Source organism: Mucor mucedo (assembly GCF_025094135.1).
Source record: "Mucor mucedo strain NRRL 3635 chromosome Unknown EV154scaffold_10, whole genome shotgun sequence".
Lineage (NCBI taxonomy): Eukaryota > Fungi > Mucoromycota > Mucoromycetes > Mucorales > Mucoraceae > Mucor > Mucor mucedo.
The window spans coordinates 41,038-62,144 of record NW_026252294.1 but is presented as its reverse complement, the minus strand read 5'-3'; the positions used below and the strand labels follow the sequence as shown (position 1 = coordinate 62,144).

At 37.7% G+C, this 21,107-nt stretch overlaps 6 protein-coding genes across 6 annotated transcripts; 2 read left to right on the top strand and 4 right to left on the bottom strand.

Annotated features, from left to right (window-relative positions):
- Window positions 1–342: 342 nt before the first annotated feature.
- Window positions 343–11,065, bottom strand: EV154DRAFT_457513 (uncharacterized protein; the record flags this gene model as incomplete). The annotated part of the gene is made up of 23 exons (XM_051597406.1): window positions 10,943–11,065; window positions 10,807–10,884; window positions 10,631–10,743; window positions 10,245–10,568; window positions 10,095–10,193; window positions 9,962–10,030; window positions 9,747–9,896; window positions 9,382–9,691; window positions 9,111–9,328; window positions 8,816–9,060; window positions 8,370–8,765; window positions 4,957–8,311; window positions 4,554–4,898; window positions 2,270–4,501; window positions 2,122–2,214; window positions 1,941–2,067; window positions 1,757–1,889; window positions 1,553–1,696; window positions 1,430–1,499; window positions 1,115–1,375; window positions 811–1,038; window positions 677–750; window positions 343–619 (listed from the first exon to the last, which is right to left on the bottom strand). Exons 1-23 carry the CDS (start codon window positions 11,037–11,039, stop codon window positions 343–345), a joined length of 9,438 nt encoding a protein of 3,145 aa, XP_051461867.1. The 5' UTR covers window positions 11,040–11,065.
- An 11-nt stretch (window positions 11,066–11,076) lies between these two features.
- EV154DRAFT_494968 (acyl-CoA dehydrogenase/oxidase) lies at window positions 11,077–13,724 on the bottom strand. The gene is made up of 7 exons (XM_051599976.1): window positions 13,429–13,724; window positions 13,269–13,363; window positions 12,985–13,216; window positions 11,852–12,925; window positions 11,511–11,795; window positions 11,343–11,451; window positions 11,077–11,281 (listed from the first exon to the last, which is right to left on the bottom strand). Exons 1-7 carry the CDS (start codon window positions 13,669–13,671, stop codon window positions 11,178–11,180), a joined length of 2,142 nt encoding a protein of 713 aa, XP_051461866.1. The 5' UTR covers window positions 13,672–13,724; the 3' UTR covers window positions 11,077–11,177.
- Window positions 13,725–15,863: 2,139 nt separating this feature from the next.
- EV154DRAFT_436336 (4-dihydrotrisporin dehydrogenase) lies at window positions 15,864–16,811 on the top strand. The gene is made up of 3 exons (XM_051596819.1): window positions 15,864–16,104; window positions 16,162–16,262; window positions 16,336–16,811. The coding sequence occupies exons 1-3, from the start codon at window positions 15,910–15,912 to the stop codon at window positions 16,760–16,762; spliced, it is 723 nt and encodes a 240-aa protein (XP_051461865.1). The 5' UTR covers window positions 15,864–15,909; the 3' UTR covers window positions 16,763–16,811.
- Window positions 16,812–17,766: 955 nt separating this feature from the next.
- EV154DRAFT_599061 (4-dihydrotrisporin dehydrogenase) lies at window positions 17,767–18,992 on the top strand. The gene is made up of 3 exons (XM_051607087.1): window positions 17,767–18,256; window positions 18,320–18,420; window positions 18,507–18,992. The coding sequence occupies exons 1-3, from the start codon at window positions 18,062–18,064 to the stop codon at window positions 18,931–18,933; spliced, it is 723 nt and encodes a 240-aa protein (XP_051461864.1). The 5' UTR covers window positions 17,767–18,061; the 3' UTR covers window positions 18,934–18,992.
- A 119-nt stretch (window positions 18,993–19,111) lies between these two features.
- Window positions 19,112–20,040, bottom strand: EV154DRAFT_457504 (4-dihydrotrisporin dehydrogenase). The gene is made up of 3 exons (XM_051597405.1): window positions 19,814–20,040; window positions 19,639–19,739; window positions 19,112–19,587 (listed from the first exon to the last, which is right to left on the bottom strand). The coding sequence occupies exons 1-3, from the start codon at window positions 20,009–20,011 to the stop codon at window positions 19,170–19,172; spliced, it is 717 nt and encodes a 238-aa protein (XP_051461863.1). The 5' UTR covers window positions 20,012–20,040; the 3' UTR covers window positions 19,112–19,169.
- A 15-nt stretch (window positions 20,041–20,055) lies between these two features.
- On the bottom strand, window positions 20,056–21,053 carry EV154DRAFT_494963 (4-dihydrotrisporin dehydrogenase). The gene is made up of 2 exons (XM_051599975.1): window positions 20,710–21,053; window positions 20,056–20,630 (listed from the first exon to the last, which is right to left on the bottom strand). The coding sequence occupies exons 1-2, from the start codon at window positions 21,003–21,005 to the stop codon at window positions 20,216–20,218; spliced, it is 711 nt and encodes a 236-aa protein (XP_051461862.1). The 5' UTR covers window positions 21,006–21,053; the 3' UTR covers window positions 20,056–20,215.
- Window positions 21,054–21,107: the final 54 nt, after the last annotated feature.

The following is a 21,107-nucleotide window of genomic DNA, read 5'->3' as shown; positions in this document are numbered from 1 at the left end:
AAGAAGGCTTTATTTTGTTTTTATATTAAAATAAAAAATATATATCATAGTACACTTGGGATTTATTGTCTTTCTCGTTCTTCTTTTCTTTGCTCCATTGTCCGTCTGATGATACTAGCAAACCATTCACGGCTTGTGGATTCTTCAATTGATAAAACACGCGTGGTAGGCTTTTTTAACTTGATGTAAACACCATCCGCACCTGTACTTACGTCCTCAACAGTATCTAAATGAATGGCATAGTCTAGTTTTAAGCCATCAGAACGAATTATCATTACGCGAGTAAATGTTAAGATTGCAACGGTTGCATCATGATCGACAATGCTATGAGCAATATACACTTCATTGAAATACTTTCCACTTTCCATTTCCTGAAGCCACATTTGACCCAGTGCTTCTCTTTGCGAATAAGTCTAAAAAAAAAAAAGAAGTGTTAGATCCATCTAACAGCTTAATCATTTGTCTAATACATACAGTGACTATTCCATCTTTTCCTGTATAACGAGGAACTCTCTCGCGAGTCAATTGACCTGCTTCAAATACAGTAGTTGTTTCACGAATACCAGCAGTGACGTTGCTAGCCATATCGAAGAAGCCTACCACAGGCTTTGTAAAAACGCTATTCCTACATGTTAGAAAGGAGCATATCTTTTCGTTTATAATGACCGACACTTACCCTACGATGCCCTTCCCTACACCTCCAACGAAACCTACAACACCTCCACTTTCTGCCCCTTCAATTGGACGTTTCTATGTAAATAAATAAAACGTGTAAGATTTTGTTAACCACAATGTGAAAATATTACGAACCACAAGGCCGGCAACACCACTAGCAATGCTCGTTCCGAAATATCCAACACCCTGGGTTACGCCATAGATGGCATGCGTAGGCTTGTTGCGCGTCATATTCATACGGCGTCTATCCTGGAACTTTTTATCCATTGTGGCAGCTGAGATACCTTTACCTAAACTTCCGGTAAATCGACTCATACTGTCCGTGATGCCAAAGACACCTTTTTTCATAAATCCGCCTAGGCCCTATTATATATATTTATTTATGTATAAAAAGAGGGTGAGATAAGGCAATAAGGTTTTCTGTTGATCATGTACTTACTTTAGCGATACCAATACCTAAATCTTGAGGCCTATCACTCATGATAAAACCTTGGTAAGGCTCATAGAAAAGCTCACCAAAGCCGGAACTGAGAGTATTAAATAATCCGACGGGATTACCGAGAATATCAATACTGCCTAAGACACGATGAATTTGGTATATAACTTGCTCGCGGTAATGAAGTATGATACGCGAGGTCAGATCTTCAGAACTGGCACGGAGATTCTCCACCATTAATGCATTTAATTTGATAGGTGCATCCTATTATTAAATCAGTTCGGATATCTATTAGAACCGCTTATTATAGGTGCTTACATTAATATTTCCGAGTGTCATCGTGAACACATTAAATACGTATCCCATGGGTGAAGTTCTGGCAGTCTCACTTTATAAAAAGTCAATACACATATAATGGCTTGCAAAAAGTGTAATACATACCTCGATTCTTTGTCATCAATCTTGTCTGTTCGAACAAATGATAAATTTAATCGCATAGGTTGAATACAAAACTCTTCGAAGTAATACAAAGCTTCTGCTTTATCAACAACTGGTTCTGCTAACTGCATAACAAACATGTCATCCCTGTTGTCATAGTTAGTCAAATTCCCTTTTTTTTTTTTCTGATTAAAATTCAAAACTTACTGAAGTTCTGGTTTGTTCGCGTCATTTTGGAATTGGCCAAAGTCTAATAAAGCATATAGAAAGTCTTCGTCAAGTTCAAATGTCATTTCTTGTAAGAGAATCGAGAACAATTTGAAATATAGCACGCCATGTCCTAAGTCTATGTGTCAGCCATATCACTATGTCAATTTTTTTTCCGACTTACGATCATCTTTAACTTTATCAAGAGCAATATGTAGGGTTGGGTGTGTTGAAAGCTCACTTGACACCTTGGGGAGCGTGGAAGGATAGCACAAAATGGGATAAGTTGAGCCACACAGTTGATTATCAATCTATATAACATGTAAGCAACTTAGATTTATAACCTGTCTATTATTAAAGCTTACTTGAAGCCATTGAATGCTTAGTCTGAGGGACTGATACATATTGGAGTCAGTATATTTAAAATCGAAGCCCTTGACAGTAGCAAACATGATTTCCTATTTTAGAGATATAGTTTAATAAATGACCTCAAATGACTAACTGACTACCTACCACGGCATCCTTATTAATAACAGATACACCAAAACCGGCTAGGTTCAATTCCAGGATATAATTGGTGACATGTTGAACATTTACTGTTTCAAAAGTATCTCTTAAACTTCCCTCTCTTGACGTAGACGCCAAAGTGGAAGTACCCGATGATTTAGGACGATACAAACTCTTGGATAAATCAAAATCGGTTAATCTTAAAACGAGAGCAGAGTCATCAGCCATGATATCAATTGAGAGGGTATTGCTACCAATTGGCCCATCACGTTGTTTCAAGTAACGGAAAGGAACTTGAACACCAATCGCCTGGAAGTTAATGCTACGATGTCTATTTCCAACAAGTAATTCTAGCCGTTTCTCTTTGGCTACAGGTATATCCCAAGAATACTGAAGTCGATCTCCTGGATGCAAAGTAAACAATCGAGGCTCTCTGAACGCGCGTTTCTGACTTGTTTTAAGATCGTATTCATCTAATTGAAGCTGCTCCTGTCTGAAATTTATATCTACGCTTGATTTGTTAACGATATAGTATGGCCAATCGTCATCTTCGTTAAAGGTTATAAAAATAGTTGAATCTTGAATATGAATGGAGACACGGACAAGATAAGGGGTTGTTTTGTCACCTTTGTCCACCTTAAGATAGGTTTTACCAATTTCTTGTATATCAAATGGTGAAGACCAGTTACCTTCCAATCCTTGAAGTTGAAGACACAACCATCTTACATTTGATTTTGTAGTTTGGTAAAGGGGCATTTTCTGGTATGAGTCAAGATTTGTCACATCAGTAGAACCAAATTCACAAAACTTGAAGGGTACGTCCATATTGTTTTTCAAAATATAACGTGGCGTAATTGTAACAAGCTTAGTCAATCTTAAAAGCCCAAAACCTTCTTCCACCTTAATACCAGCATGTCTTGCATAAGTGTCTGTTTTGGAGAGTAAAGTTACATCTTGGCTATTTCCCACAGCTTCAAAACTGATGGGGTCACTCCATTTTGAGTCGTTGATCGAAATTTGTGAACGATTATGATGATCGATATCAGAGTAGGAGTATATCGTCGGCACAATTTGTTCTCCTTCTTTGTAGGCTGGAATACTTTCTATTGGAACGTGACCTTGACGATATGCGTGTCTGGGTCTCAAGGAAATAGGTAGACCGGATTTGTTCAGAATAAGATAAGGGGCGTACACACTGATATGCAAAGAGTCGGTAGTATTTGAAGAACGTGTGATGTTCATTCTAAGATTAGTAGGTACATTATTATGATCCGTAATTACTAGTTTCTCCCCTATGGAATTATAGTTTGGCGTCGTTCTGATTATTGCAGACTCACTGCATTTATACCTGTCTGATTTCAGGTCTAATTGAATTGTGAGAGCTGAATTACTCTTCATGTTGTGTAGCTGAGCAGTCTTTCCGGTTTCAACAAGAGTGGATATGCGCTCACTAGTTACTTCATTGGTCAACATGAGATCGAAATCAAAGGGTAGCAAGTTTTCAACTTCAACAGGTGGAGAAAATTGTATTTTCATAAAGGGATACTCCTTGACAAGTGGATTTTTCTTGTCATACTCTGCATGTACCTGAACCTTATACGACATAATATTATCGGGGTTGACATCTTTAGGGGGGCATTCAACGCATTTAGGGAAATTGGGGAGCAGGATATCGGACCACATAAACATTTCTTTACTCCATCCGTAGTCATCCGATGGTCTAACCACAATCCATCGGCTATAACACAAATCGATTGGAACGTTGTAGACTTGACGCGAATTCATTTGGACAACATCCAAGATTTGCCTGTCCTTTTTGACGATAGCAATTTGCAAGTTACTATCTGAGTTGTTTTCCAACTGAAGACCGCTTCTGAATGTAACAGTCTTGACGTGATTTTCTAAATGAATGTCAACAACCAAACGGTGATTGATCCCTTTGACCTCAGGTTTTAATCGGTAGGCAAGATCCCCTTCTTTATCGAGTGATATATGAATAATCGATTCCCAATCATGTTTCATGACCTTGATACCGACAAGGTTCTTTCCAATATGTGTAGACTCTCTGCGCTTTTTCCAGTCCCGAAACGTCCAGGGCAATGTCTGTCCATGCTCCAATACATGAATTGTTTCATTATCACCGACATCCGAAGACATATTCCAGAATTTGAGATCATATCCGGTAAAATTTTGAATGAGGTAAGGTTTTACTTGATCCTGAGCAGTTTCGGCAAGTTCCTAGTGGAAAATAATTAGACGCCAATTTGTTAAAGTGATATGATATATTTACTCTGGATTCTGAAAGCGTTGCTGATACGGTCAAGAGACTTTCAAGGAAGACATGCGTGACGTTCAAATACAAGAGGTCTTTAGATTGTAATGATACCTGCGTAGATTTATCCGTTGCGTCTTGAGCCACCTTGATACAGAAACTCCAAGGTTCCACTATCGGCTCCCAGTGAGAATTTTTAAAGTTAAAGTTGTTTGCTTGAAGAACAAAATCAACATCGGCGTGAAGTGCTCTAGTCCAATCGGAAGCGGTAATTGCAAAGGGGTTGATCTGGATGTCAATAAATGGCAACACGTGTAGATCCTCAATCAAAATAATTTGAATTCCTTCAAAGGCAGCATACAACTATACACAAAAATTAGAAAAAATAAATAATACATTTGTAAGACTAATAAGAACTTACTGATTCTTTGGACATGACAATGAAAGGTTCAATTCCTTTTTTAGCAGCAGGAGTATTTTCTAGCGAATCATTTGTGATCATATGTTCGGTGTTGTCTGGGCTAGCGACGATTAATCCAGATGGGGATGAAATTTCTGACATATCATCGGACATTGAAGGTTTTGGTGCTTCGTTTTTATCATCGTTACCCATGAGTGCCATGACCTTATTGACGACCGTCATAATTAGCATAGCATCTTGATAAGATAAACGAAGGATGATTGGCTGAACTTCAAGCTTGATTGCCATTAAATTATGCACGGAATTTGATGACGATGTTTCCATTCTTAGTAACACGCTAAACTCCTCCACTAGATGCATTGTCGACTCTTCGATATTATCCATTCTACACAATACCATACCAATACCGTCTAAATTTACTTGTAAGTGTACATCTTGAATGACAGTAAGCTGATTGAAGGAAAGAATAACTGCCTCAGAAGCCTCATTCTCAGGAGCTGCAAGACAAATGACTTGGAGATCTACAACATTAACATTATATTTCAACACCGAAGGAGGGGTTCCACCTTGGTTCTGTAATTGCTTTAACTCGTTTTGCTTATTTTCATTATTGTTGCTATGAGACTGCACGAATTTCTGAGCTTCTGTAGGTTCGACAACAACGAAAGGACTCATAAAGAAGTCTTTCAATAAGAACAAATAATCTAAAGAAAGCACTATTTTTGGGCTATCCACAGTGACGCGTACATCCATAGTGGGTACCAAATTATCTTTGTAGGATGAAAGCCTGACCTGGAATTGAGGACCCTCAAGTTTATTGGCCGGAAGAATCTCTCTGAATTTTGATGCTGATTGAACTCTTGTATCAGCAAAGTTAACAGATTGCATTGCAACCTCCATAAGCATTGATTCGTTGGACATGTTTTGTAACTTTAAGCATATTCCGTCAAATGCAAGTCTTGATAGCATCTCATTATTTTGATCGCTACTATCTGCACTCTCGCCTGCCATAATATCAAGATAAACAGTGTTTAATGTGATGATAAGATCTAGAGTAACTGTAGGCTTCTCCTCCTTTTTCTTTTGGACTTCTGTATTGTTTGTTTTTACAGATTTGTTGGATTCAGATGAGCTACTTGTTGCAACGTCGTTATCTTCAGAAGTTATTTGTTTTTGACCTTGATTTGTGTCTTGAGCATCCGTATCAGCAGCACCAAGGAAATTCTTTTGAATAAATTCCCAAGTCTTAAGAAGGAGCTTGTATTGCTTTTCCGTCAGTGCTAGACGAACGTCCGAAATACTACCTTCGATCTTGGAGCTAGGACCTATAGAGTTCTTGGGGTCTTCGGGACTTTCAATATCAAATATAATATTTACATCATCAATAATTGGGAAATGGTGTTCAACAGAGTCAATGTCAGTACCGTAAACAGTATTTGTAGAACGAAGACTGATATCATAAAGACCACAATTAATATGGGCAACAGGAACATCGACAGAATTTGGTATATCATTCAAATTTCTGCGGGATGCAGTTATAAATTTGTTACTTGCTCTGATTTCACCCAAATGCGCCACAAGAGTTTCAGTGTTTTTATCTTCGCCCACGGGGAAAATTAACACAGGGCTACTGACAAGAATGTTGAATTGAAATCTATTACCGCCCTCCTGGTACTGTTGTGCGGTCTCTACAGCGGCCGTTTTGGCTGCGTCATAGACGTTTTTCATTTCCAAAAACTCTGATAAAAATTTCAGTGTAGGTTTGACGGATTCAGTAACGAAAAGTTGAATGGCACCCATTTTGAGATCGAAATTTTGGTTGTAACCAGGGAACTCAGGACTTTTGGAGTCAAATGTTTGATATTTAAATGAGAAAAGTTCATCGCCCAAGATACTAACCAAATAGGTTTCAGATCCAATCGATGCAACATTATTTCCGGCCCCATTAACAGTGTCATCTGACAAGGTGAAATTACCAAATTTACCACGAACTAAAATTGTTTTCGGTTCGAGTAATATTTCAAGCTCGCCATAACTAAGCTCGCCAGTTCCTAATCGGATACCATCGTTGTTCAAAATTAGGTTGACGCTGTCTAGTTTGATAACAACCTTCATTCGACTGTCATTTGTCTTAGCGGGGCTTTCTACATTTTTGTTGTCTTCTTGAGGATCCAATTCAGTCTTGTAAGCGGCAATAGAATCATCATCATCATAGAAAATATCACCCTCAAAGATTTCTTTGCCTTCAAGTTTAGGAGTGGGTGGTGCGGTAAAAGTATTCATGATCCAGTTGTAGATGCGAAGAAGAGACTTTCTGGTGACAATAACAGTAAGGGTAGACAGTAAAACATTGACGTTTTGGTCAAAACTTTGGTATTGATCTTCAAATCCAGGATGATCTCGAGCCACCTTTTGGTAACGGATAAAAACTAAGTCCTTTTCTTTTGAATCCCCATTTTGTTGATCTTTTTTGATGATTTCAGAGGTAACAAGATTTGGAAAGTCTCCTCCCTGGTCCATCTTGTCAACAACCGTAAGTGCTTTGAGTGAAACCTCAACCATTAGATCCAAAGGTCGCGTTAAGACATTCAGCTCGAATTTTTCCAGAAGAATTTCACATAATAAGGTTTCTTCTAATGCACTTGTTGATTCATTGAGACTCGCTGAAACTTTATCGACTTTGAAGGTCAGCTGGAACTGACGTATATCTGACTTGGGCATATCTGATTTGGATATGATGGATGTTGGAGAAGTAGGTCTATCAACCGTTTTCTCACTTGCAGAATCAGGTAATATATAATCAGCGTCCGGTGCACCCCAAATACGTTCGGTAATAATATTGTTTGTGCTTGATTGATTGGCATTGACTATTTGTGGTCTTTTCGTAGGTTGGTTTATTTTTGTCTTTTCCTCTTCATCCACAGGAACAATAAAATCGACAATCTTCATCAAAATCTTGTATTTACTATCCGATAAATTAATCGAAAGTAGAGGTAAATGACCAGAAATTTTGAATTTTGTGAATTCCGATTTTCCGGGTAGAATACACATTTCGATCAAAAAATTCATGTCAATACGTTCAATAAATCTAGCATCTACACCATTTCGGGGAGGATTATCCTGCAATTGCCACAGACATTCTTCTGTATTCGTGCCAATCAAGACTTTTGTTTGACTTAAAGAAAGATTAAACCTATCATACATAAGGTCTCCGAGTGTTTCAACATCTTCTGGGGTAAAGTTTCTAATGTCCTTGGATTTAATTTCATTAACAACTTTTGGGTCTGCAAGTTGGCTGTCAATGTTGATATGACCTGCATCAATAATCATCACAGGTGATTCTTGACTCGTCAAACTAATTTATCGATTGTTAAGAATGAAGTAGTAGCAAATCACGTTTGTTCCATGCTTACCTTTCAGGAATAATGATAATTGGCGCGTCCATATCCACATTGAGGTCAAAAGTGGTATGTGTCTCCAAAGCAAATTCAAGACCAGCGCGGCTTTGAGTTTTAATAACTTCAAGCGTATCACCGGCAACGGCCATCAAAGCATTTACACTTTCCATTTTTGAACTGGGTGGCTTGAAGAATTTCATCACACCGGCAATTACTTGTGGGCTGTAGATAATTTCCAAATGTCTCATTTTCAATGAAAAAGCATTATCTGCTATTTTACTAAGGGGATTTTTTTCAAATACAAAAGCGAAGAAAGGATTAAATTCATCTATATCAATCATATCGATAGTCGCGATAGACTTTCTTTGATCCTTTTCACTCAGGTTGTATTTAACATCGAGTAGAGAAGAACTAGAATTCTGTTAGATTTACGTACTTATTTCAAACTACCTTACACTTACGCTCTGTTTTTTCCATTCTTGACTCCAATAAGCTGATGATAAATTGTGTTTTTGGTAGATCCATCGTATAACTGGAGATCGCCCAGAGCAGCAGCAAATGTCATGGATTCGACATACTGAGTTACATCCACGCTTACAGCATCAAATACGACCGTTAGTAGATCGGTTTCCGTTGGTTTTTTCACGTTTTGCTTCAACGTAAACGAACCACGATTGAGCTTGGTTTGTAAAGCGAATTTGATAGTCTAAAAAAATTGTCAGCTTTCGCATATAATAGTAACAGAAAAACACGTACATCCTTCGGAATATCTACGGCAGATGCAATATTTGCTTTATCCTCATCAAACTCGATAGCATTATACAATTCATTCTTTTGCTCCTCCGTCATATGAATGGAGCCCGCATCATCATCGTCAGCATCCTCTTCACCACTATTGGCGGGTTTAGAGCCACTGATCCATCCCCACCAACCGACTTTGGCATCCTCTGCTTTTTTCTTCTCGATCTTTTTATCTAAATGAGATATTGTCAATTATGATTTCCAACAGATTTGATTTTCTTATTACCTGTTTTAACTTTCTCTCTACGAAGGTTTGCCTTAGCAATACTTCTGTAGAATCGAATGTCTTCGAACGACAAATCATGCTCTAATTTTTTCAATGTTTCCAATTGTTCAGGTGTAGCGACCTTCATTTTTTCGGCGACGTGACATTCAATATACTTCAATCGTTGATCACGACGGGTTTTGAAATGATCCCAGGTCCATTTATAGTTCTTGTCATGAATTTCGGACAAAATGGCTTTCCCAGCAAATTGTAGATACTCTTTAGGATGCGTCTTGGCCGTCTTTCCTTTACCTGGGTGAAACTTCAAATACTACATAAAATAAAATATTAATCAACCATTAAGTTGATCAATGTCACTGTCTTACCTTTTGCTTTTTAAGATTGGCATGGAATAAGTCAATCATCAAAATAGCATCACGATATTGATGATCATCGAGACCGAATGCAAGCTCATCGAATAACATAGTTATATCTGTTTTTGGTACGTCTTTGCCATACTCCTTATTGAGTTTGATCTACAGCAATGAAACACATTCAATTATTTGGTTTCACGACATTTTTTTTTTCGCATAGAACGTACCTTTCCCCTTCCAGATACAGGTTTTAAAATGTACTGGTGCTCTTTGGGAAAATTAGATGAGGTAGGAATCTATTAATAGTCATGTGTTAGTTTTAGTAACTTAACTGTATTGACTTTTTTTTTTTGTAATTACCAAGTCGGTATACACTTGTGCAGCCTCTTCATGGTGCATTCCTGCAAGGGATCGACTATCTGTATTCCAGTATACTGATAATGACTCAAGTGTTGCAAGCTAAAAGCAGTTTTTTTAGTACGTCATGTTGAACGTTTATGTTTTTCTTACCTTATTGATTGTCTTTGTCGTTTCTGTGATGAACTTTGGTTTCCAATCAGAATCAGTGGATAAGGCACTGAGCTCTTTAAGAGTAATACCAGCAGAAAATGGATGGCCAGGATCCGAGATATTATCTTCATATCGAATATGAATATTCTTCATTGTAAATTGAAGATTATCCACAATCTTTGTTGTTAACTGACTTATAAACCCATCTCCTCCCTTGTTATTCTTTTGCTCTGCTTGTACATCAGACGATTCCAGCATCTCTGCCGTAGAGAGACGTCGGCGTTTTAATTCTTGAGCTCGCTCTTCCTCTTCCTCAACAGTGACCTGTCAAGCCGAAAAAAAAAAATTAATAGCGGGAAAACATCAAGAGAATTACTGCCTCTTACAGTTGCTTCATTTTTGGGTTCTGCGAGCAAATAAACATGATCGATGATCACTTTTACAGGCTCGTTTCCCAGGTTAGACCAAGGAATGACGAGTGTGAGTTCGCCAAGATAGCCTTAAAAAAGGTAAACTTTAATGGACCTTTCTACTGATAAATCACGATTCCCTTTTTTTTTACCTTCGGATACGTTAATAGGCAGGTCGAGTTTATCGAGAGCATCCCGACGAAGCTTAAGATTTCGAAGGTTCACCTCGCCTATAAGTAGAATAAGACTTTAACTTATGCGCGTGTACTATAAAACAAGGCAGTTTACCTTTCCACATTCCAATCTTGAGCTGGTCATAATTCAAATTAGAAACATAGTTCTTTAGAAACCTGTTTAGGATGTTAGCCACAAGGGATTCCAACATTCTTTTTTTCTAAAACGAGAATTTTTAAGGAGAAGAAAGAATATACAAGAAAAAAAAAAGTGTGTCTTTTCAAAGCGGAAAGCTAACTTTCGCATTACTTCATACACGTGATGTGCATACATATCGTCATTTCTTTATTCAATTCTTTTTATCAAAACGCTCGGTTAAAGGTTTAATATACTTTGAGTGATATTGTGGAACTTCAACGCTACCAGGTGCTTGTAAAAGTGTATCAAAATAAGCTAAATAAAAGAAAGCATGCTTTAATACGAAGATATAATGTTTGTGAGTCAAGTAACCTACACTGGTAAATATCGCCGTCATATTTTGCAATTGGTGCCTTGAGCACAAAATCTGGTAATCCAAATCCGTCTGTAAGACCGATCACTTCTTTTCTCATACTTTTACAAAGCTATAAAAAATTTGCAAATATATCAGACTTGTGTACAATTTAACTCTTGATCGGCCTACCCCTAAATATTCCTTTTCGATATCTTTCATTTGCTTCGGGCTGATAAATCCTTCCATAAAACCTTGATCTCCGAATGTAACCAATACATGAAGCCCCCATAACGCTGTCATTTTTCTCATAATGGCAGTAAGGCCTGGATCAAGTGTTGCGTCGGAAACACCAAATGTGCGGGCATTATCTGAGAATAAAAATGCGGCGCAATGAAGTTCAGCTACTCTTACAGACTCTAACAAAATATCGTCATGATGTGCGCCCTCATTAAGCGCCTGCTGCAAACTATAAAGCTAAAAAGAAAACGTTAGTTCTTCTCGGAAATGAGTCTATAATAGGGTAATATTACTCTTTTGACTAGAATAGAATGTAATGCTTCTTCGATCAAGCTAAAATCTTTAACACAGTCACTGATAACATTGACAGACCAATGGTCTAAGGCAAGTAATTTTTTCGCCTGATTAAAGTAATCACAAGAACTTTGATATTTTAACTCTGGATAATTATCATATTGTAGTTTCTGCTCTAAGAGGTAAAGAAGGTAACGAGTGGCTTGTTGCAACAAGACAACGTTATCCCCTCCTCCTGTTGTAATCACACCCCAGTCTCCGATGATACTCCCGAGAGCATTGTAAGAAGAATAGGCATGCCCACCACAACAACGACGGCAAATTTCAAGGATTTCGGTGGAGTAACTTCCCGACAACCCTTTCAATGAAGCAGAAATACAGTGTACATCACCCATATGGTTCAAATAAACCATCGGATCCATTTCACCACCCGCAGTTAACACAGCAAACTGTTTATCTAGAGTCTTGAAAGAATTTTGAATCATGTACATAAAAGAAATTGCTGGTAGGAGCTTGACATAATGAGACTGGTAGTCCATGATTTGTTGGTTTTTAGTTCCTTGTCTACGAACAACACCATATCTTGTAGCAATGGTCAATGCTTGTGTAACCAAAGTCAGAGTCAGTGTGACTAGGGCAAACCTTTCCGGAATCAACGTGGCATACATCACCGCAGGATTTGGGGCCGGAGTAAAATCACCATTTCTTTCGATATTTACCCACTTTGCCAACATGTTTGTTCTTGCAACACGAGCCTGATGGAACTGAATCCAACCATTATCCACTCCCTGGTGACCCACTTTAGCACCAATATCACCGGCTTGAATGTTTGGCATTACCACGCCAGTGACCGTATCGCGTAATTGGATGAGAAACCAGTTGAGTCCCACATTTTTCCCATCAATGATGGTTTGTGCAATGACTACCGTATGTGTGGCCGTCTGTCCAGCCATACCAATCCACCATTTTGTAGAAGTGACAGTGGGTGAATTAATCACGAATTCGTCTGTTTCAATATCAAAAGTTGCCGTTGTCTCGATATCACGTAACGCAGAGCTATGTCCTAATTCGGTCTTTTCACATTAGTGTTAGTATTTACGACAAAAAAGAGAAAAAAAAAAGTTAAGTTTACCATGGCGAAGCATCCAACCATACGGAACTCGTTTATATTTTCAATCCATGCATCTTGCTGTTGTTTACTACCAAGCATTTGGATGACGTTACGAAATAATGAACCGTGAACACCAATACGCAATGCAAAACTTTCAGAGTATAAAAGTAAAGCCTTGCTAATTTCCAAATGGAACGCCTCGTCATTAATTTCACTGGAAAGTTTATGCAGACGATATATCTGTCCCATAGTACTGCAGATTCATCAATTAATTATTTGTATGACGACACTAACAATTCACTTACAACTCCCGCATATCCTCTCTCGTAAACTCCAAAATATTCCTTGGGGCTTGAACTACCAGCTCAGGATCGTGCTGAATAAAATCGTAGGCTTTTTGCTAAAAGAAGAATATTAAGGATCGTTTTCTTTTGAGGGATAAATCTTTTTTTTTTTTTTTAGTACTCTAAATTTATATTGGTCTTCGCCTCCAAACCAAAAATAGGACAAAGCTTGTATGTCGAAAGATGCACTGGCACGTTCTCTTGCCATATCTTTAGGTGCCTCCAAAGACATAGAGGATGGTGTTAAATTTAGCTGATTTTTGATCAACCGAAGTCTCTCGATAGCCTTTTGGGTGTCTGGTAAACTCATATTTGTAAAACAAAAACAAAGAAAAAAGGGGGTGAAAAGGGTCGGTTCCTGCATGACACAGCTTTAAATATCTATATTTGTTAGTAGATGGTAAATGATTCTCCGACAAAAGGGCTGTAATTCCCTTTTTTTGAGCACCTGTCTGGTTTACGCGCTTTAAACAGATTTTTTTTCTATTTCAACCCTGAACTAATCATGTCATCTACCAATATGATATATTCATTAACAAATATAAAGGAAGCCCTTACTTCTTCATCTTTGCGTGGTGTAATGCCTTAAAATTGTAACGAATCGTATACGAAGAAAATCTTGATCAGTTTCATCAAAAAATTGTTGATTTTCAAGAAGAGTATGGGGGTCAAACCAAGTTTATGGACTACTTTGTCAAAAACTGGTACACAGAAAACAAGTTCAAAGTTTAGAGCAGATCGTACGAGGACCTCCAATTCTCGCAAATGTTGACCAACAACTTCATCGATTCTCAGCACAATCATTTCAAGACCGTGTTCTTGGGCCAAGTTAGAAACAAGAGACTCGATAAGCTCGTCTTTGGTTTAATGAATGATATCGAGTATAACCTCCTTCAATAATTTGAGAGGGTTATTCAGGGCAACAGTGCGATGTCACCCTTCTTTAAGCAGCAAAGAATTAGTGAGCCTGAGGCCAAGGAAGTCGATGATCAGGATATAAAGAGAATGGTTCGTGATCCCTCAGATGTATATAGTCAAAGAATCAGAAGGTATCAGGTTAGCTCCTTTATCAATGGTACTTCAATCGATTATTCAATTGAAGTAACCATTGACGATGTCATTATGTCTTGTTCCTGTGACGATTTTGGAAGCTTCCACTTTTACATAGAAATTCGTATGACTTATAGACATTTCGACCAGGACCAGCAGTCCAGTCCGATCATGCCTATTTACAGTACAATCCCTGCTATTTACGGTCTATCCATTGACTTGGTGTCTAAAATCCAATGACCCAGCCTAGGAAGTGGCAAAGACTAGTCGTGGCCGTAATATCGCCAAAATTGTAATTCGACTTTAAAATACCCAAACTTAAAAAAATATGAAATGACAAGTGAATAATGATGCTTATCCGGCGATAAGATTATTACAACTCATGTGAATTTCACTGCAAGCAACATTTGAAATCAATGCTTGCTTTTATTGCATCAATAACGTAGTTGGTTCAATACAATGCTTTTTCGCTTGCGATACCCAGTCTGTTATTTTGAACAACATATCCATAGCAATTAAAATAGATAAGAACAACCCAATAGTATGTAGATACACATATACTTTGCGGATTCATGTGCTTTATCAATATGTTTTCCTGCAGTATGTATCTGTTTTAAGACATTGGCTAGTTTTTGTCGGATATAAGCATCACATTTGGCCTTTTAAAACAGGCACTTTACCTGATAAAATGCAAGTGTTTACTATATACTTGACCGTTTCAAGATATGCAGTCTTTGCTTTATCTGAGGATTGGTATGACGCTCTTTTAAGTCGTACGTGATTTAGCTTGATAAGCGAGAGACCTATTTATAAGCAGGTTCTCTATCGAGGGGTTTCCACTTCTCACAAACGGGCAATAGAACGTTATACAAAGTTCAGGCAACAATATTTTTGAATTGAAAGCGTTGTCTCCTTTCAACAACAACCACAAAAAGGGTTCCTTGACAGAATGGGGCTAACATGTACCGACCACACATGTAGCAAAATCCCAATTATGCCCAAAATAACCACTGCTAACTATTTGCAATGCATCATTAAATTTGACAAGTTTTATCAAAGCAGTGAGTAACTAGTAGATATACACATATGAAAAGAAAGCATAGGGTTACAACAGTAGTGGATGATAGAAATAGAAATCAGATTTTCCCCATTGTGTGTCAATTAATACAACTTATAAAGTCTACAAATATCACTTTCCAACACTACCAGCGGGATGGTTTCACATCTTAATTAATGACTTGCAGGAAATGACGAAATATAATCTCTGAAATCGCCATGGCTAAACAATTCTTCAATATCCCTTCTTGCCGCAGAAAAGCTCTCGGGGATACAAACTTTTACCTCCAAGTGGATTAATAATCCAATGGCTTTACGCGTCATGCCTTTTTTAAATCCAAGCGGAGTCTTGGGGGAATATGATGGAACATTGTCAATTGGCTTGATTCTTTTTTAAACGATACGGAGTTGCAAACAAATTTGCATTATAAAAATTGAAAGAAAATATGTCTCTCTTTCACTTTATTCTTTATTAAACATCATCTTATTAAAAAACATGTCTCTTACATATATCGTCACTGGTGCCTCTCGTGGACTTGGTCTTGAATTTGTCACCCAAATTGCTGCCAAGGGCCATACTGTCTTTGCCTTAGCACGTAACCCTAGTGCTTCCGAAGGACTTCAAAAGTTGGTCGATAACAAGAAGGTCTTTGCCGTTCAACTTGACACTACAGATGAAAAATCAATCAAGGTATATATATCATATAAAAGTAACGAATCTGTTTTCTAATTCTTTACTTTCATGTAGAATGCTGTTGAAGAAGTTAGCAAAAACGCACCTCAAGGTGTTGACGTTTTAATTAATAATGCTGGTATCAGTGGAGACCGCGGAGGAAACATCAGAAAGACGTAAAGATCAAAACCTCCCCCCTTTCAATTTTTAAAATTAAACCTAACTTTTTAATTCTTTTTTTTTTTACAGTGCTGATGAAGATTACATCAATGTTTTCACCACCAACGTTGTTGCTGTGGCCAGTGTCACCAACGCTTTCTTACCATTACTTCGTCAACGTGGCCAAGATCACACAAAGAAGATCTTAAACATGTCTTCTATCCTTGCTTCCATCAGCCAAATCAATACCATCAACCCCACAGGAAAGGCATCCGCTTACTCCGTGTCCAAAGCCGCTTTGAACATGCTCACAAAGTTAACTTCTAACCAACTCGCAAGCGAAAATTTCATTGTTTACGCTTCTCATCCTGGTTGGGTAAAGACGGACATGGGCGGTGACGATGCCCCCATCGAAAAGAAGGACTCCATTGCTGGAATGTTAAAGGTCATTGAAAATTTGACACCTGAGCAAAATGGTTCCTTTATTGATTTTGAAGGAAATCAACTCCCTTGGTAAACAATTTAATACATACATAATAATAATAAAAAAAAACTATATACATATATGCAATGTCTTCATTGAAGCGCGCAGCAACGTTTTTTTTTTTACTACGCGATTGGGGGAAATCCGACGTTCGTTCACCAATGTAAAATCAAAACATTGAGTCGGGAGCTTAACTTTAAAATTACTGTTACTGGCATTAGTCATCAATACATTCACGCATACACACAGACACATATATTTTCAACAATAGAGGTTTCGCGTCTAGTAATACCAGAAGCTTATTTTTTTTTTAAATGTCAATATTCCCAGATGACCTATGATATATTCTTTAACGTCTTTCAATTACCAAATTAAATTTCAAAAAAAAGGCCCCCATTTTACAATTTAAGGTATTTCACATTTATGTAGCATTTATATTGACAGCTAGTACGCCTTCATCAAGACACAAAGTGACAAAGGCATTTTGGATATTAGGGTAGCGAAATAATCTATCAACAATGGAGAGCGCAAATACTTGTATGGTCGGATCAACACAAACTTATTGGTTTTAAGTATGAACGATTTGTTTTTCTTAAACACATGATTGCACGGCTTCTGTTTTTTAGAAAATGTCCTTATCTTAACAAATATCGTATTTTTCACTCCTTTTGGTTAATAGTCCTAAGCCCATGCCGGATTTCGCGTTAATTTATCCGAACAAATGCCAAGTAATACACGTACAAAAAAAACTGTGAGAATCATGGCTTGCCTAAAGAGAAACTACCGGTATTTTAACTCGTGACAGATTCATCGACAGTAGAATGAGACATTGAAGGAGGTATCATTTATCAAGTAGATATCCTTTGTTCGAGTCTTTTCTATCTCACAAAGAAAGGGGGGGTAATTAACGGCTCATATCATAACTTTGGAGTGCCACATCTCCTCCAAAAACAATATAGCCAAGTACTTAGCAACAGAGAGTTAGTCCAAAAGTACAACCCTCTTTGTGAATAAACCGGAATGGTTGAATAATTTTCCGTCGCGTATCAGTTGACATCAACCCCCAAAATGTCACTTTCCTGTATCACAATAGCCTAATGGATCAAAACAAAGGGCTTAACATAGTCTTTACTACTTTTTTCTCAACTCCCGATTTTAGATTGCTTACCGTCTTTTTCATCCCAAACCATGACGAAGCAATAAAACGCATCAGGCGCGTGGCGACAAATTTTTTTTATTTTAATCACGGGAGTTCTCATTTAATAAAAAACAAGATTTTTTTTTTGTTTTGCCTTATCTCTCTCTCCCACACTTCAAATTATAACTTTAAAAATGTCTCTTACATATGCTGTTACGGGTGCCTCTCGTGGACTTGGTCTTGAATTTGTCAACCAAATAGCTGCCAAGGGTCATACCGTCATTGCTTTAGCACGTAACCCTAGTGCTTCCGAAGGACTTCAAAAGTTGGTCGATAACAAAAAGGTCTTTTCCGTTCAACTTGAAACGACAGATGAAAAATCAATCAAGGTAAATCTTTTTTTTTTTTCTTCTTCGTATGATTTTCGCATGATGATTAAATCATTTATTAAGAGTGCAGTAGAAGAGGCGAGTAAGATCTCGCCTCAAGGAATTGACGTTTTGATCAACAATGCTGGTATAAGTGGAAGTCGTGATGGAAACATTAGAAAAACGTAAAGGATTTTTTCTTTTTTTCACTTTTATCTAGCAGAGCTCATGGTATTAAAACGAATTTTTTTATTACTTTTTTTTTTTGTAGCGACAAGGAAGATTATATCCATGTTTTCACCACAAATGTTGTTGCTGTAGCTGATGTCACCACCGCCTTCTTACCTCTGCTTCGTCAACGCGGTATAGAATCTACCAAAAAGATTGTGAACATGTCCTCTGGTCTAGGATCCATCGCTCGAATCAATACAATCAACCCTACAGGAAGAGGATCTGCTTACTCTGTCTCAAAAGCCGCACTCAACATGCTGACCAAAATGACCGCGAACCAACTTGCGAGTGAAAACTTTATTGTCTATGCTTCTCATCCTGGTTGGGTCAGGACCGATTTGGGCGGTGAAGACGCCCCTTATGATAAGAAGGACTCCATTGCGGGTATGCTAAAGATCATTGAAAATCTGACGCCCGAACAGAATGGTTCCTTCATTTTCTTTGAAGGGGATGAACTTCCTTGGTAAATTAAGGAACATCCCTTTGAACACAATAATAAAATGCCTATTTTTTAACTTGGGATCAATGAAAGGTTAGATGTTTTTTAGGGGGTCTGATGTCTTTATCTCGGGTGCCCCAAATTACATATACATTGTGCTTTACTACGTCATGGAGACACAATTATATGATACAAAAATACTTTTTGACGAACTCGACCCAATTTTTATTTTTAAATATTTGAGTAGAAATGACTTTATATTTTTCACCATTCAAGTTTTGAACCAGTATAATTGTAAAAACTACCATTATCCTGTGGTTGAATGGTATCCAACACCTTTAACATACCAGCAATAGAATCCGCTTGTTCCACTGGCGCACTCTCTCCACCCATATCGGTCTTGACCCAACCGGGATGTGTCGAATACACAATAAAATTTTCCTTGGCCAAATGATTGGCAAACAATTTTGTCAACATATTTAATGCTGTCTTACTCACATCATAAGCAGATCCATGTCCACCCGGATTGGCAGTCGCAATATTTGTGATGGAACCCAAAATAGAGGAAATATTCAAAATCTTTTTCGTTGTTCCTTGTCGCAGTAAAGGTAAAAATGCTTGTGTCACATCCGAAACACCACCTACGTTGGTTTCGAAAATTCGCACATATTCTTTCTTTGGACTATAGACAAGTGTTAGAACGCTGCACCTATCAAAAAAGATTTAAACTTACGTGTTTTCAACATTGAAAGTTTTGGGACCATTGATACCAGCGTTATTGATTAAAATATCGATGGCTCCAGCACATCTTTGACTTACTTTTTCTACAGCTTCCTAATAGGATGATAAAGTTAAACACGACCTGAACTCTCTCTCTCTCTCTCTTTTCTTTTTCTCTTTGGAGGTACCTTGATTGAATTTTCACAAGTCGTATCCATTTTGACAGCAATGACATTTTCACGATCTTTCAGTAAGGCCTGAAGAGGTTCAGAAGATTCAGGGTGACGAGCTAAAGCAAACACAAGATGACCTTGCAAAGACACTTGTTTTACAAATTCAAGTCCAAGTCCCCGTGAAGCACCTGTAATAACATAGGTTAAAGTCATCTTTTTCTTTCTTTATATGATTGTTTAATAGACTAAAGAAAAATAAACAAAAACAAAAAACGAATTTATCTTTTATTTATTTAAATCAAATCTACACTGGGTTTTAAATCCCAAAGCGTGGTAAAATCAAAAAAGATGGAGGTAGCACATCATGGAGAAAAAGGGGGGTTTTTTTTTTGCTCATTCTGACTCTTCCTCCTACTACTACCACTTGATTTTATTTCCTTGAAAGTCAATAAAGGAACCATTTTCTTTTGAAGTCAAATGATCTAAAACATGAAGTAAACCCTGAACAGAATCCTTTGGTTGAACAGGTGCATTTTTCCCACCAAAATCAGTCTTGACCCAACCAGGATGAGCAGCAATCACAATAAAGTTTTCCTTGGAGAGTCGGTTAGCCATCATACGCGTCACCATATTTAATGCTGCTTTAGATACACTCAATGCGGGTAAGGTTGGCTTACTCATACCCCCAATCGACCCAATAATCGAAGACATGTTCAGGATCTTCTTTGTCTTTTCCTTATCACCCATACGAAGTACAGGTAAAAGTGAACACGTCATGTCCATCGTACCACACACGTTGGTCTCAAATACTTGCATGTACACTTTTTTCGGACTTTTTTTTTTTTAAAAAAAAAGCATCAGTTAGCTACCCTCTCCCGCTATAAAGTAGTAGTTAAAAAAAAAATAGTTACGTTGTATCCAATGTCAATTTCATATCACCACTGATACCAGCATTATTAATCAACACATCCACACCTTCAGGCGCGTTTTTCTTGACATGTGCCGTTGCTTCCTTGATCGATTTCTCACACGTGATATCCGCTTGAACACCAAACACGCTCTTATTATCAATGAGTTGTTGTAACCCAGGTGATTGTTCTGGGTGACGGGCAAGCGCAAATACTTGATGTCCTTTAGCCGATAATTGCTTCACAAACTCCAATCCTAAACCACGCGAAGCTCCCGTTACAACATACGTAAGCGACATTCTTTCAACACACAAAAAAGTGAACAAGAGAGAAAGAGAAAGAGAGGGTGGGCGTTTTTTTTCTTCTTATATCATGCTCTATCGTATTTAATTAAAAAAAAA